The sequence below is a fragment of the Bos javanicus genome, chromosome 16 (assembly GCF_032452875.1).
Source record: "Bos javanicus breed banteng chromosome 16, ARS-OSU_banteng_1.0, whole genome shotgun sequence".
Lineage (NCBI taxonomy): Eukaryota > Metazoa > Chordata > Mammalia > Artiodactyla > Bovidae > Bos > Bos javanicus.
The window spans coordinates 65,394,828-65,410,544 of NC_083883.1; the positions used below are offsets into that span (position 1 = coordinate 65,394,828).

Consider the following 15,717-nt stretch of genomic DNA (forward strand, 5'->3'; position numbering starts at 1 on the left):
AGGATGAAGCTCCTTTAAAGCCTGTGTCATAGATTTAAAAGCAGAACAAAAATTATCAAATAATACATTCAAATTAAATAAGGGAAAAAAAGTAACACTTATTGAACACTTAGTATAGGCTTGAAAATTATGAAATTGCCACCATTCCATCATCTTGTCCTACAAAGATAGCAGTTTCGTATGGTTCAACCAAACATGTGAGAGGCACTAAATGCTTTCCGTAATTCCTACAACACTATTATTACTGCCCCATTTTCTAAAAGGTGAGAAAACTGGAGCACCAAGAAACGAGGACACATTTTTAATTTTAATTAAAGTTTTTAATTTAAAAAAAATTGTCTTCAAATTAAAAAAAATTTTTATTTGGCTGTGCCATGTCTTAGATCGTCATTGCGGCATACAGGATCTTGTAGGTGTTGCATGTGGGGTCTTTGTAGTTGGGGGAAGCAAACTCAGTCATGTCATGTGGGATATAGCTTCCTGATCAGGGATCGAACCAGCCCCCCCGCATTGGCAGCATGCTGTCTTAGCCACTGGACAACTGGAAGTCCCTGGGGACACGTTAAAATCTTCTTCAGAACTGGCAGGTTCCAGAGAACTCATTTGCAGAACCCCTAGGGATGAACAGACACCTCTTTGGGAAGCTTTGGCCTAGGAGGCATGCAGCACGCTTCCTACTTCTTCTAGAGGAAGAAGCAGGCCCAAGAGTTTGTTCAGGCAGTGAGTGATAGAAGGATGACAAGTCAGGGACAGCATCTCCTGTTGGAGGGAGTGAAGTGAAAGTCGCTCAGTCGTGTCCGACTTTGCGACCCCATGGACTATACAGTCCATGGAATTCTCCAGTCCGGAATACTACAGTGGGGAGCCTTTCCCTTCTCCAGGGGATCTTCCCAATCCAGGGATCAAACCCAGGTCTCCCGCATTGAAGGCTGATTCTTTACCAGCTGACCACAAGGGAAGCCCAAGAATACTGGAGTGGTTAGCCTATCCCTTCTCCAGGGGATCTTCCCAACCCAGGAGTTGCAACCGGGGTCTCCTGCATTGTAGGCGGTTTCTTTACCAACTGAGCTATCAGGGAAACGCCCTGGAGCTGGAGGGAAGGGGCCCCAAAGACCATTCTGCTTTCGTGTCTTGTCTTTGTTTGGGGTGGGACAGCCAGTTTTCCCGGCTGGTTCTCCCAGGAAGACAGGTGTTTGCCCTTCTCGGGATCAACAGTTAAGGGGCATAATACTACATTATATGATATTAACTTTAGAATGCTTAAATCTTACTTCCCAATGAGGCTGAAAGCAACTTGTGAGCAGGATCCAGACGTTACTCTTCCAGTGTGTCCTGTGTGATCCCGGGGAACATGTACATGCTTTAAAAAGACTCAGTTAATCTGCCCCATCTCCAGATGGATTTCACCTGTGTGTTGATGGATTTCTCTAACACATCATCATACTTACGATCAAGTGACTGTTACCTAAACAGTGCTGTTACTGAACGACTAACAAAGGGTTGTTGTTGTTTAGTCACTAAATTGTGTCTGACTTTCTTGTGACCCCATGGACTGAAGCCCACCAGGCTCCTCTGTCCATGGAATTTTCCAGGCAAGAATATGGGAGTAGGTTGCCATTTCCTTCTTCAGGGTGTCTTGCCGACCCATGGATTGAACCTGTGTCTCCTGCACTGGCAGGCCGCTTCTCTATCACTGAGCCAGCAGGGAAGACCCAGCGAAGGGTCCGTGTGCCATTTTTCCCCCCTTAAAAGTGGCAAAGACAAAACACACAAAAATAGTTAAAAACAAACAATAAAACCACCGGGATTGAAGAAGGGCACAGGTGCTCAGAGTGCCCCTTAGCATTTATCTTTTTCCCACAGTTCATGCTTCCTCTCACTCTTTTGATGATGGTGTTTTGTCATGGTCAGCATCACTTGGGCTGATGTTTAGCTGAGACACATCAGTCGAGCCACTTGTTTTCAGCTGGCATGCATTCTGACTCCATACCTATGCTGTCCTGTTACATAGTTTATCTCTCCTGAGAAAAGCTGTTGGCAAATTTTGAGTACAATCATTCTTATGACTATAAAATATAGAACTCTGGAATTTCCTTCAACGCTATAGTCATTAAAGAGATGTTAAGAAGGATTCTATGAAAAAGTATTGCCATTTGGGCTTCCCTTGTAGCTCAGTCGGTTAAGAGTCTGCCTGCAAGGCAGAAGAACTAGGTTTGATTCCTAGATTGGGAAGATCCCCTGGAGAAGGAAATGGCAACCCACTCCAGTATTCTTGCCTGGAGAATCCCCTGGACAGAGGAGCCTGGCAGGTTCCAAGTCCATGGGATCACAAGAGTCGGACACTACTTAGTAACTAAGCCACCACTGTTGAAATATCACTTGCTTTCATTTAAAGTTTGTATGTGGTTGTTATACCTACTTGACCACCTGTATTATCTATAGTTTAGTGTCTCTTAATCCTTGCCCTCTGAACTGCTTGTAAATTTCTAAAGCTTTGACATAGGAATCTAGTCAGGTGTAGTGGTAAAAGAGAGAATGCCTTGAGTAGATAAGGATAGTAGATGATAGGTGTAAGAAAGAGCTTGGGAGCTGGAAGTGTTCATCAGGCTTCCAGACAGCCATGGAATCACTCCAGAGTGAGTGATTATAATAATCACTTCATTATTAACATTTATTAATTACTCTCTCCTCTTCTGTACTATCAGAGAAAGCAATGGCACCCCACTCCAGTACTCTTGCCTGGAAAATCCCATGGACAGAGGAGCCTGGTAGGCTGCAGTCCATGGGGTCGCAAAGAGTTGGATACGACTGAGTGACTTCACTTTCACTTTTCACTTTCATGCATTGGAGAAGGAAATGGCAACCCACTCCAGTGTTCTTGCCTGGAGAATCCCAGGGATGGGGGAGCCTGGCGGGCTGCTGTCCACTGGGTCGCACAGAGTCGGACAAGACTGAAGTGACTTAGCAGCAGCAGCAGTTTCTCTACTATATTTGAATAAAGTAGTCATATAAACCTTCTATGCAAAATTAGTTCTTGTCAAAGAGTATAATAACCTGGTAGTAAAGAAGGAAATCCTTCCTCTTCATTAACTATGCCTTCATAAGTATTAATTTAAGACAAAAATAAATTATTCAACACTGACAATTTATTTTTTCAAGATTATCATTTTTACAAAACAGAACAAAAAGCAGGTATCAAAAACAGCAAAGAGTTTACAGAATTTCTACACCAGTTTTCACACAAGTCAGTGATTACAAAACTGGTGTCGGATGTAAATACTAGATACGTTGATTTCCCGCTTGGTCATAAGCATTCAGGTGGTTTGTTTTAGAGCTACTGAATAATAATAATTTTTCATAAGCACCGGTCATTTTTTGAGAACACATTTGGTTTGTCCAACAAAGTAAACACTTTTTGATGTGTGGTATTTTCTTTTTTTAAAAAAACACTGACCTAAAATACAGAATGTGTATGTATTTGGATCCAAACCAAATCCTCTGAGGTCCCAATTACCCTGAAGAACACTGAAGAAGACATTTATAGGACATATTAAATACTAGTTATACACCTCATGATGTCGAAGGCAGCTACCATCAGCCTGAAGAAAATGCCTCTTCATTCAGAGGCTGCCCCGAGTTTGCACTACATCATAGTTGCCACATCTTTTCTGATTTGGAGTAGTTTCCCCAAATAGGGTCATACTATTGGAAAACAAAGTTTATGCTCGTGCCAAACAGGCTCCGGCCTTTTATAGATACGTTTGTGTAGAGCAAGATCTGTTGCTCTGTACCCTGGGTGACCACACAGAAATTAAGGGCCACAATTACTGGATGCGGAGAGGAGGAAGCAGACTTAAACTCATATCATCTGGAGGGAAGCAGAAACAGAGCTGGACTTGGTCATGGTGTTCAGCCACCACTTGTTCCAGAAATGCATTTCGTTTAAATAAGGTAAGTTTGGTCCAGTTTTGCAATGTTAACAGCTGACAGTCTCTCAAACATTTTTTTTTTTTAAATATATATAGATCATTTCCTGGCTAGCAATGAGTTAAGAAACTGGCCTCCAATTCTGATCAAATTTCTCACTATTAGTCAAAGCCAAAAAACCCCTCCCCAAAAAACAAACAACAAACAAAGGAAAACCCAGCCAATAGGGGAACAATTGCACAATTGAAGCTGAGTGTAAATTATGCTATGTACAGACTGGTATCCACATCACTGAAATCATTCTGAGATCATGACACACTCTCGTTGAAATATTTCTTTTATCTTATCCCAATTTTCATTTAGGGAAAACTGATATGTATGTAATTTTCTTCTGTATAGATATGAAAGGAAGCAAGAAGGCAAAGCTGAGAGGAACAGATGCTACCCGTGGGGCAGCGGTGGCATTTGGTTGTTTTGGTCTTGGTACCAGCAACTCCCATCCCATGGGAGAAATCCAGTTCCCACCGGACTACACGGTTTTCCTTGCAGTCAAGACTCGAACGATGGACCCCACTCCTCCAGCAGCAAGCGCCTAAACACAAACCAAAATGTCAGTATTGACAGAATCGTAAAGGCTCAGTTCTCACACCAAGTAAAATATTCTTCTTCAAGGAAGAGCGTGTGCAGGAACTAATTTTGGATTCGCTAATTTTTTTAACAAGTATTTCTCAAGCACCTATTATGGGCCAGGCACTGGGGACACAGTAACACCAACAACGAAAAATCCTCCCGAGTGCCTGCTCTCAGGCACTCACGTTCTACTGAGATGCTAGCTGATACTCTCGTGTGTTGTTCTCAAATAACAGTATGGTCTTAGAGATCTGCAGCATGATGTTCTTGCCAAAAACAGGTTAGGGCTGGGGTTAGGGTATAAATTTAAATATAACCATGAATTTAAATTTAGGACATTTCATTCTGCTCTTATTCTCAGCAGTGCCAGGAAGAAATTCAAACTGGGTTCGACCATACTAAGCTCCAGTTTAAAGCACTCAGAGTTTGTCAGATTTTTCTTTTCTCAAGCTGAGAAAATACTACTTAATAGCTAAGAACTTAGGAGCTTTGACATTACCTGGAAAAATTGGAAGTTGTGATTAAGTATTAGGAATCTGAAGCTCTGGTTTACTTGTGCTCAAAAACACTTACTAAAACACCTGTGTGTATTGGGTACTGCGCTAGAGGCTGGGGGTACCAATGTGAACAAACACATCTAGACAGGGAAGAGACAGACATATCCACAGGCTATTTAGAGCTATGCTCTGGGTGCTAGAAAAGCACAGAGGAGGGGCGTATACACACCCTGAGGGTGCAGAGGAAAGTGGAATGGTGAGCTTACGGCTTCCTCGAGAAAATGACACATCAGATGGATGAGGAGGTGACAGACTGACGTAAAAGGTAAGGAGGCTCGGGGGCAGAGTGAAAAGCATAAGCAAAGCTATAGTGTGGAATATTATGGTATGTCCAGCTCCCATAACACATTTCTATGCTTACTGCTACAGCATATGGGGAAGAACAACATGGAAGAGGAGGCTGGACCTGGAATTTGGACTCAGTTCTGCAGGGGACTTACAAGGGTAGATTTGGACACTACAGAGATCATTCTGGCAACTGGGTGGAGAACAGATTTGAGGGAGGAAAAACTGATAGCCCACAGACCATTTTAGGAAACCCTGGCAACAAACTGTGAGAGAGGCTGAGAGCAGCTGCATTAGAGATGGTTGAGTGGATGATCTAAGAAGTATTTAGGAGATAAGGCTGGCAAAAACTGGTGACTATTAGGAAGAAAAGAAGACTTAACACATGCCTCAGTTCCCCATGTAAAAAAGGGAAGTAATTAGCATTCCTCCCTAGTATTTTCATGAGGATTAATTGAGTTAACATTCATAAAGTGCTTGGAATACAAGAAGTACTCAGTCAATGTTTGGTATGATCCCGAAACTATACTGAAACTAGGCTGATAGGTTTCAAAGCTGGCTCTTTCATCTGTAAACTGAGGACAATAAAGATATTTATATATCTCATAGGGTTGCTGTAAGGATCACGTGAAACAGAAACTAGAAGTGTAGTGTCTGTGCAAAGCAATTATACGTCAATTAAAAAAGAATACAGTGGCTGATGAACAGGAAGTATTCCATGAATAGGATGACTGTATGAATTATTCTCCAAATTGATACACCATAGAGTGAAAGGGAACTATTCATAATTATGTTGGAAACAGGCATAAACTGGGGCTGTCTTGGGAAAAGTGAGTTATAATAATCCTAACCACAAAGGTTAGCTCTTTTTATTTGACAGTGTATGAAGAATGAAGTGACTTGATCCAGGTTAAACAGCAAGTTTTGTTACCTGTTCATACATTATAAGTGTTTTCACTCAGATATCCAGACAATAGATTCTAAAAAACGGAGTTTTTGGTAACTGTAAGATGTTAAGAGAATATACACCTTATCTGTGCTTGGTTTTATTCAAATATTATCAAGATAATGTAAGAGCTGGGTATTAAAAATTACCTTACCAATTTTTCATCTAAAGCTAAAAATCCTCCATAGCCATTTTATTTGGGAGAGGAGGGGCTGGGGGGATGGATAGTGTACCAGCATCTGCTTATACTGCAAAGCAAAATGCATGAAAACAGAAAAAAAAAATTAAGAATTCTTGATCCTACTCCTGATTTCATTTTTTAAAACTGTGATAAAATATGTAACATAAAATTTGCCACATTAGCCATCTTTAAATATAAAATTCAGTGGCATTAATTACATTCAAATACTGTATAGCCATCACCACTATTTACAATACTTTCCCATCTCTCCAAACAGAAACTCTGTACCCATTAAGCAATAACTCTCCAGTCTCCCTTCTCCCCAGGCACTGGTAATTTCTAATCCATTTTCTGTCTCTATGAATCTGCCTATTCTAGATATTTCATATAAGTGGAATCACAGTATTTTGTGTCTTTTTGTATCTGGTTTATTTCACTTTGCATAATGTTTTCAAGGTTCATTCATGCTGTACCATGTATATAAACATTTTCTGGTCAAGTAATATTCCCTGTATGTCTGTGTCAGATGCTGTTCATCTGTTTGGGCATCCCTGATGGCTCAGTGGTAAAGAATCCACTTGCAATGCAGGAGATGTGGGCTAATACCCTGGAGGAGAAAATGGCAACGCACTCCAGTATTCTTGCCTGAAAAATCTGATGGAGAGGAGCCTGGTGGGCTACAGTCCATGGGGTTGCAAAGTCGGACACGAATGAGCAGAGTGACTGAGCACGCATGCGTGCACGTTCGTCTGTTCATGGGTGCTTGGGTTTTCTACCTTTTGGCAGTTGTTAAAGAATTCAAATCAGCATCTCAAGATCAAGGCTAGTAAGCATAAATCTAAACTTTCATTTTCATGCATTTATTTGTAGTAACAACCAATGTATAACCAAAGAGTCAAAACAGGTATTTAGGCTAGAGGTTGTCAATGTTTTTTCCATCACAAAGGAACCAGTCATACAGACTGCATAATTCATGACTTACCTTTTCATGCCACTGCAATAACACAGCACTGCTATTGTCAGAGGGGCTCTCAAAGCCTTTATAAATATACTTCATTAGGAGATCCACACCATTCTTGTCCAGGGATTGAACTGCCTTTTCAATATCGTTAGCTTTAAAAGAGATGAGCACCTTCAAGACAATGCTGCCTGCGCGATCCTGAGGGTAAATAAATAAGATCATTCAGACTCATTTTTGTGTTGGGGAGTTTCAGTTTTTAGAAAGGCTGCACTGCGAATGTGACATTTGGGCAGAGATCTGAAGAAAGGAAGAGGAAACCTTGGGTGTATCTGAGGCAAATATTTCAGAAGAGAAAAGAGTAACTGCTGTTAGTGTGTGTTCAGTGTGCTCAAGGAACAGCAAGAAGATGAAGGGGGGGCTGGAGCGGAGCGCAGGGCAGGAAGTCAGAGAGGCAGTCGGAAGACACAACACGTAAACCCTGCAGGCCCTTATAAGAACTCTGGCCTCCACTCACAGAAATGAGATGTTGGGAGGTTCTAAGAAGAGTGATGCAATTGGACTTACATTTTAACAGGACCAGTTGGCTGTCATACTGAAAATAAGCCCGGGGCAGCAGAAGTGGGGAGGGTGGGGAGAGCAGGAGACAGAAGAGTGGAGACCAGTTTGGAAGTTACTGCACCAAGACAGGCTGGTTTTGGCTAGCATGGGAGCAGCCGAGGTGGTCAGAAGTAGACAGATTCTTGATGTATTTGAAGGTACAGCTGAAAGGGTTTGCTTACAGATAGATGTAACAAATTACCAACTTATTAAATCAATACATTTCACTTAATCAAAAAAAAAAAAAAAAGACTCCAAAAAAGGAAACTGAATTACAGTTCTACCCTGAAGCATCCTTCAGAAATAAGTCATTAATAAATAAAAATTTAAGTTTCTAAAACTTATTTTCATTTCATATCTATAGTCAAGTGACTATAAACATTAGAGTGGTCTTCATTTATAATGATCTTTTTCTTTGATGAAAGACTGCTCCAACAGCAGTTACTTTTCACCCAGCAAGCCAAGTACAGGGAACACTTAATTTCCCCTTTCAACAATGTTTCTCTTTCTATTCAACACAAGTGATACCTTCCGCATTCCTGTCCCGCCATGATCTTACAGTATGCTTCTACCACCTGCTGCTGTCTTCAATTTAAAGACTATGCAATTATCCTGTTTAGAAAAATATCCTTGTATGGAGAGCTATAACCTCCCACCCACATGCTCTGATTAAAAAGAAAACACCCACAAAAAAGCAGAAGGTGGTAAAACTGAAATTTCAATGACGTTACTCACTTTTAAAAACCAAAGAAATATTTCCTCTTATAAAAGATTATGTTGCCTAGATAATAATTATGCATTTACCTAAGTTATTATTTACTAGTGTTTAACTAAGGAGATACTTGGGGCTCGTAGGATGCGTGAATGGCTATGGACAGTGGGGGGGTCAATGCTCTGGGTGTGGGATTATGGACGATTACATTTTTATTCCCCCTTATTTCTGACTTTTCTACAATAGTTAACAGAATTAAACATCAGAATTTAATCTGGGCTTTAAACAATTAAGTAAATAGGTTCTTAAGAATTACTGAAAGACGGTTAAGAGGCAATGTAATTTTACAACTTTTCTGAAAGGTAGTATGGCAATACCATATGTAGCCTTAAAAAATGTGCAGTCTAAAATCTAGCCATTCATTTCCAGAAATTTATTCAAAGGAAACAATTCAGACTTTACCAAGAATTGTTCATTTCAGTACTATTTATAACAGGAAAAAAAGTCAATAAATATATGATGAAAGGTTATCTATAACTAAACTGCAGGATTATCAATATACAGATGTTAAAAATTATAAACTTATTACCAAGTAAAGCTGTTCATGTATGCTGCTATACAGATGAAAAGCAGTTTATAAAATTCCATTTTAATTAAAAGAAAAACTCATAGAAAAACTCTATAAGCATATAGCAACAACAAAAAGTAATAATTATCAATGGGTGTGGGATTACAATTACTTTTTTATTCCCCCACATTTCTGAGTTTTCAATAATATTTAACAGAATTAAATATTAGGATTTAATTTTATGAGAATGGTAGAATTTTAAAAAATCTTTCAAAAGCAAGTAGCATGTGTTTATTTTGTGAAAGTTTCGCTTGTTCTTCAAGTCTTTGCTCAAATTCAACCTGAGTGGCCTCCTCTGCAAACACACAGATCTCTCGGTCATTAGAACTCAAGTCTACCTACCATGCAGTGTTATCACAACTCAATGTTGGAGCACTAATTTTTTATATAGGTTTTCCACTTATCAAACTACATTCTAAGCTCTTCTACGTCAAAGATGGCAAACAGTTAAGACATTTGCTGCTTGTGTGACACTTTGGAGGGTTCTGGTAAGAAGACTGAGATACCAGCAGAGATCGCGTGCCGTCTGTGACTCACCTTCACTGCCTGGCTCTTGGTATTGATGGGGGGGTTTTTCAGAGCTGCCTGTAGGGCAGCTGTCATGTTTCCTGTGATGGAGGTTAAGGGGATAGCAGCAAAGGGGAGCCCTCAGGAAAGACTGTAACTCCCAGGAACCACTGGTTCTTAGATTTGATGTTATGCATAGAAAGAAAAATTACTATGGTTGCTGCGTTCAATACTGGAAAATTCAACGTGTTTGTTTCAAGGATGTCAATCAAAGATAAAATACTGAAAACGAAAGAGAGCATTAAATTTTTAAAAAATAAGGCAAAAACTGTTTCTCCCTTGGCTCTAATTATTAACTGAGCACCTTAATAACCTTTCATTTTCCAGTAAAAGACATGTGCAAACATTATCCAGAGTGATATTTTAAAATATATATCAGAATTATTTAGGCCCCCAAATCAAACAGCCTGTCCGCCTATTCTTTGATTAGAATTATATTCTATATTAACTGAAATGCTGGTAGAAAAGTGCTGGCAGACTACTCTAGCAATCTGAATGATATACATTAGCAATCTCTCAATATTGATGATAAGAGGCATTACAGAAGATAAAATAATGACCTGTAGGTGGCAGCTTAATTTTTCTGTTTTTTAATATTTTTTCTCATATTTCATAAAGGTCATTCAAACTGCCTTAGGCCACATCTATTAAATTTAGTCTTGCTTTGAAAGCACCAGTGAGTTAGCAAGAATGAGGAACAGAAGGCCAATCACACTGTCAGAACGTACAGTCATTGCCCTAAAAGGAAAACCTCACAGAGTTCACTTGTTCCTCCATCTCTAGTGCCTGATCAGGGCTTGTCTCTTCTTGTTGAAACAAGAAGAGACAGCATCTTTATATTTCATGATGAATTGATTAAAGAGCAGATCCACTATACACATACAGCAGTACCACTGAGGAGTCATCACAGGTCACCTAAAAAAAGTTAGTCTCACAAAACATTATTTATGCATCACGAAGAACGTTTTTACACAGAATAATCTTCACCACTTATGTTCTAAAGAAAAAGGTCTGACTAAAAAAACTATGGTTGGTGGCGGGCTGTTATTTTCAAGGCTTAATGGACTTCTAGAGGAGCATGCCCTTTGCAGATTGGCTCACTTATGAGACCGCTCCCCTCCACCCCAAACACTTAAGTATTTTAAATAATGCAAAACAGCAACAGCTCATTGTGAGAGTCACGGAAATCAAAGAAACATCTGTATGTTGATAAATGTTTAATGCTGTATTTTAGGTGCCTGTAAGACCAGCTGTGGCTGCTACCAAATATTTTCACTCATGTATTTTCCCATTTAATTTAATAGGCCACTGATGAGGAAAGTCTAAAGAGCCTTCCTAATCTTATGAATACACCCAAGAAGAATTAGAAATGAGTGAATTCAGTAATTGAGAATCTCTAAAACGACAGCCTTGGTTATTGCAACATTCACATTTTTCCGAAAAAAGATCTGATGCAAATACTCCCTCAAAGTTATGAATATTCAAATATGCAAAACCCAAACCAGGAACTGACAGCCTCATTTTAACTTAACGGAAACGATTCCAGCATTACAAAATGATTCGGTTTTGTACAAATGATTCACCTTTTCCTATGTTATTCTTTGGGGTTTATTTAAAATATTTCCAGGGATTCTCTACATGTATTTTCCGTCTAGCAGGTAAAACGCTTCCAGCTTCTTTCTGGGCAGTTTTGTACTCATTCCCTTTCCCCTGGTTAACCAACTCTGTGCAACCTGTATTTTGTCAAATCCCTTCCTCTTTAAAAAAAACAAAAAAAAGGCGCCCACAGGCTTAAAAAGACAGAAGGGCCTCAATTCTGCAAGCCGCCCCATGTCTCCCGGCGTGAAATAACGCTGCCACAACAAAACCACCACCACAATAAAAACAAAATCACTGAAGAAAACTGCCCGCTCCTCCCGATCGGACGTGGGTGCTAATGAAAACCCGGTAAATACGATCTGAGAGGACCACTTAAGCGCCCTGCAGCTCCCCGACTGATCGGCACCAGAGCTGCGAGGGCGCGGCTGTCCCCGCCGGTCCCCGGGAGGCGAGAACTCCCGGCGCAACCTGAGGAATCGGGGGCGTGGACGGCGCGCGGAAGGCAAGTTTCCGAGGGCGGGACCTGGGGGTCTCGGGAGAAATGGAAGAGCCCTCCTGCCCACTCACGACAGGGAGCCCACGGATGCGGGGGTCCCCGCCCTCACGCCCTGCCCGCAGCGGGGTCCCGGAAGAGGGGCCGGGTCGGGTGGGGCTCGAAGGCTGGCGAACTGAAGGATATTGCCGCAGGCAGGAGTCCACCTCGCCCTCATCGGGCCCGGCCTGCCCGTCGCCCCCGTCTTCCTCGTCCACGAACTTGTTCTCGTCGTACTCATCCACGTCCACCTTCCGGAACCGGGCCGACGACACCGTGTTCTTCGACATCCCCGCTCCGGACCGGCGGCCGAGGCCTCCTCTAGACGCTGCCTCGACCTTAGCAAGCCCAGCCCCAGCTGGAAGCCGCAGACTGGCGCCTCCACTTCCCTCTTCCGCTCAGAGGCGTAGCCGGCAGCCGCGTCTCGGGTGGTTCTGGGCCTGCGCGCTGGCCGCGCTCCTTCCTCCTCAGGCTCGCGCCTTCCTCGACCCTCCTACGCCGCCCCCACGCGCCCCACAGCGGGGCGCGCCGGGGCGGTAGCGCGCTGGGCGCAGCGCGCATGTGCGGACTCTCTGCGGGAAAGGGGCGGGGCGGGGCGACAGAGGCGTGGGCAGGAGGGGGCGGGGCAGGAGGGAGGGCCGAAAGCGGAGCCGCCGGCAGAGGTAAGAGGCGATTGGTCCTCCGGGTGCGTCACGTGATCCCTAGGGGGTTTCCATAGAAACGCTTCTCTGCGGTCCAGTCTTGGGGGGGGGGGTCTTAGGTTGGCGGCGATGGACGCTGGGGGCAGGTGGCCTTGGCTTTGCTGCCGCCGCCGCCGTCAACAGCCTGTCATCGGGGTCCCGCTTAAGGTCCGGCTGGCACGGACTTACCCGTGAACTGGGATGGATTGGTTGCCGGACCAAGTCTCCTGCAGTTGGCAGGAGTATGGGGCGGAGTGATGCACGCCCAGTCGCTCAGCCTCGTTCGAATTGTCAGAGACCTCGCTTCGGACAGTGTACTCCCCGTGGCTTCGTTCCCGAGCCGGGAGGCCCCTTTCTCGGGTGTGGAACTACGCTGCGCGGCCAGCTTGAGGTCCCCAAGGACGGAGTCGAAAGGTCACATCTTATGTGTCAGTGCTGTGTAATGGCAAGCGACTGCACCTGCAGAACTCGAACCTAGGTATCATAAATTGGGGAGAAGCGAGAGGTTTGGGTCCGGTGGCAGGACTGGGATGAACCTGTGGAATTTGGGGTAGGGTCAGCCATTGACATCTTAAAATAAGTGGTTATTTGGAGTAAGAATGCTAGAAAAGGGTAGGGGCGAGTTACACTCTGGCTCTGAGGCGAAACAAAATGTGTAAGGATTAGTTGAAACCAAATCTTTAAGATTTATTTTTATGGCTTAAGATTTATATGATCCTCCTAGGCCAAATTTTTATTGTATTTGACACCCCCGTTTCTGCGAGCAAAGCTCTCACTGAGCAGGTAAGACCACTAAAGCACTAAATTTGAGGAAATGGTACTTGGGTGGTGTGTCTAACACTGAAGTACAAATATTTGCATAATAAAATTAATTTGGATATTTATCAGGTTTAGTTTAATTCCACCTCTACCGGAAGGCTGGCTGCTGCCCTGTTAAATACCTCAATCCTTGGTTTCCTGTGCTGTAATTGAAAATAGCACTAGGCTTAGAATCAGAAAACCTTGGCTTGAGTCTTGATTCTTCCTTTCACTCATAACCTATTGATTGAGGCAGGCCACTTAAAATTCTGAATGTCAAGTTCCTCATTGCTAAAGTGGGGCTAATAATGTGTACTTAACAATATTGTTCTGAGGGTTAAACACAAAGTGTTTGAAACTTTAAAATTCTGCATCAATGCAAATTGCATGTTATCTGTACCATTGATTTTGGCACTAGTCTTATAAATTGCTTAATGATATATTGTGTTATATCTTGCCCCTGGAGGAGATAGAAAAATTCCGGAGGGCAGAGACTGTCTTATTTCTTTTCTTTTTTTTTTTGAATTGAAGTACAGTTGATTTACAGTGTTGTGTTAGTTTCTGGTGTAGTAAAGTGATTCAGTTATACATACATATTGTATCTTCCTTTACATCTGACATAAAACTAAGCATGCAGAAGGTACTCAATGTATTCAGATACTCAATTATTCATTTCTGAATGAATAAACGTGAAAGGCAGTACAGTTTGAGGGTCACACAGAATAATGAATTATAAAGAAGAGGAAGAGAGATCTCAAAGTCAAACCTTTGTTGGACATACATACATATGTGTATATATAGCTGTATCTATATCAATTTGTATCTATATAGATATGTATGCAGAGATAGACAGTTAGATGGTAGGTAGATACCTCCAGAATGGAATGCACCCCTTTTTCTTGGGAGGAAGAAGCAACACGGCATTTTCTTTTCCCAGTTAAATTACCCTCAATAAGATTATCATTAAGTGATAGAAGTGACATTTATTTAAATCATCACTCAATTTATGAGCCAATACACTGCTAAAAACTCCTTCAAGGGCTGTCTTAAGACAGCCAAGGAAAATTTTCTACCTGTTGGCAATATTTATTTTAAAAAGTCTTATACCAAAGTATCAGATCATTACTATGGTGAATGGCATTACATAACCTAGAATAAAGATTTTTTAAATGTTTTTTTCTGAGTTTCAATCTTTGGTGACTTTAGTAAGAACTGAATAATATACTTGTTTAAATGTTAAGGATGGTTGTACTTTTTGTAAATCACGATTTTCTTTGAAGAGAAAATTGAACATAAGAAGCACATTTGAGAGCAAATGGAAACAAGAATTCAAGAACTAATACATCCCTTCTCTTCCATTTCTATTCTAAAGAAGTAGGGCTTATTTAAGAAATTTCTTTATTCTTTTTTTTTAGAACTGGGAAAGAACACCAGAGTGGAAATCAACTTAAGGGAATAGTGAGGGGAATTTTAAAACTCAAGTTGTTCAAGGGTATAATTGTTTTGAATTTTGCTCTGTGTGTTAAATGTGTTAAATATAATTAATTAGTTCTCAGTCACATAATGCATATTACATTTCAGATATAACCGTGTTAAAAATGTCCTTTTCCAGTGCGTATTTTTTGTCTCACAATGATAAATACCTAGTCTACTGTGGGTGCTCAACACCTTTCTATCCAGTGAATTAATCTGACAAGTTAATTTTGGAATCATATTCAGAGGTTGAGATTTTTAATTCTCTTCCCACCTTCATTAGCTAATAGTTAACTCTATATAAAGCTTTAGAGAAATTTCTTTGTGTGTATATGAGTGTATGTAAAGAAACCAATCCTTCATAATCTTTTAATTGGAAAATACATTCTTCTATTTTCTTGCAAATCCCAAATTTTTATTGTTGATTGTGGCACTTAATTCATTTTAAGCAATATTATTTTTCCTACTTTAACTTTTCAAGTGAGTGCTTATTCCTGAAATAAAGGATCCATATGGTTTTAAGACATTTTATTTATTGTGCACATAGTCTGGTTTGGTTCAGTGCTAAAGTAATACTGAATCTGAATTTCCCCAAGATTAATGCTGCAATGGTAGTATATACCTCTTTCTGATTTTCTGTGACA

At 41.3% G+C, this 15,717-nt stretch overlaps 2 protein-coding genes across 2 annotated transcripts in view; one reads left to right on the plus strand and one right to left on the minus strand.

The window, feature by feature from the left end:
* Positions 1-3,124: 3,124 nt before the first annotated feature.
* Positions 3,125-12,617, minus strand: ARPC5 (actin related protein 2/3 complex subunit 5). The gene is made up of 4 exons (XM_061383462.1): positions 12,269-12,617; positions 9,962-10,033; positions 7,509-7,685; positions 3,125-4,519 (listed from the first exon to the last, which is right to left on the minus strand). The coding sequence occupies exons 1-4, from the start codon at positions 12,410-12,412 to the stop codon at positions 4,457-4,459; spliced, it is 456 nt and encodes a 151-aa protein (XP_061239446.1). The 5' UTR covers positions 12,413-12,617; the 3' UTR covers positions 3,125-4,456.
* A 254-nt stretch (positions 12,618-12,871) lies between these two features.
* The window catches only part of RGL1 (ral guanine nucleotide dissociation stimulator like 1), a 276,904-nt gene continuing 274,058 nt past the window's right edge, over positions 12,872-15,717 (plus strand). The window contains exon 1 of the mRNA XM_061383454.1: positions 12,872-13,280. The gene's annotated coding sequence lies outside the window, so the exon portion shown is untranslated. The remainder of the gene's footprint in view (positions 13,281-15,717) is intronic.

Coding starts and splice junctions, on each gene's coding strand:
- ARPC5 (XM_061383462.1), bottom strand. CDS start 12,412: ATGTCGAAGAACACGGTGTCGTCGGCCCGGTTCCGGAAGGTGGACGTG. Junction 10,034..12,268: donor TGGACTCCTGCCTGCGGCAA/TATCCTTCAGTT, acceptor ACCTCCATCACA/GGAAACATGACAGCTGCCCT. Junction 4,520..7,508: donor TATTGCAGTGGCATGAAAAG/GTAAGTCATGAA, acceptor GTTTGTGTTTAG/GCGCTTGCTGCTGGAGGAGT.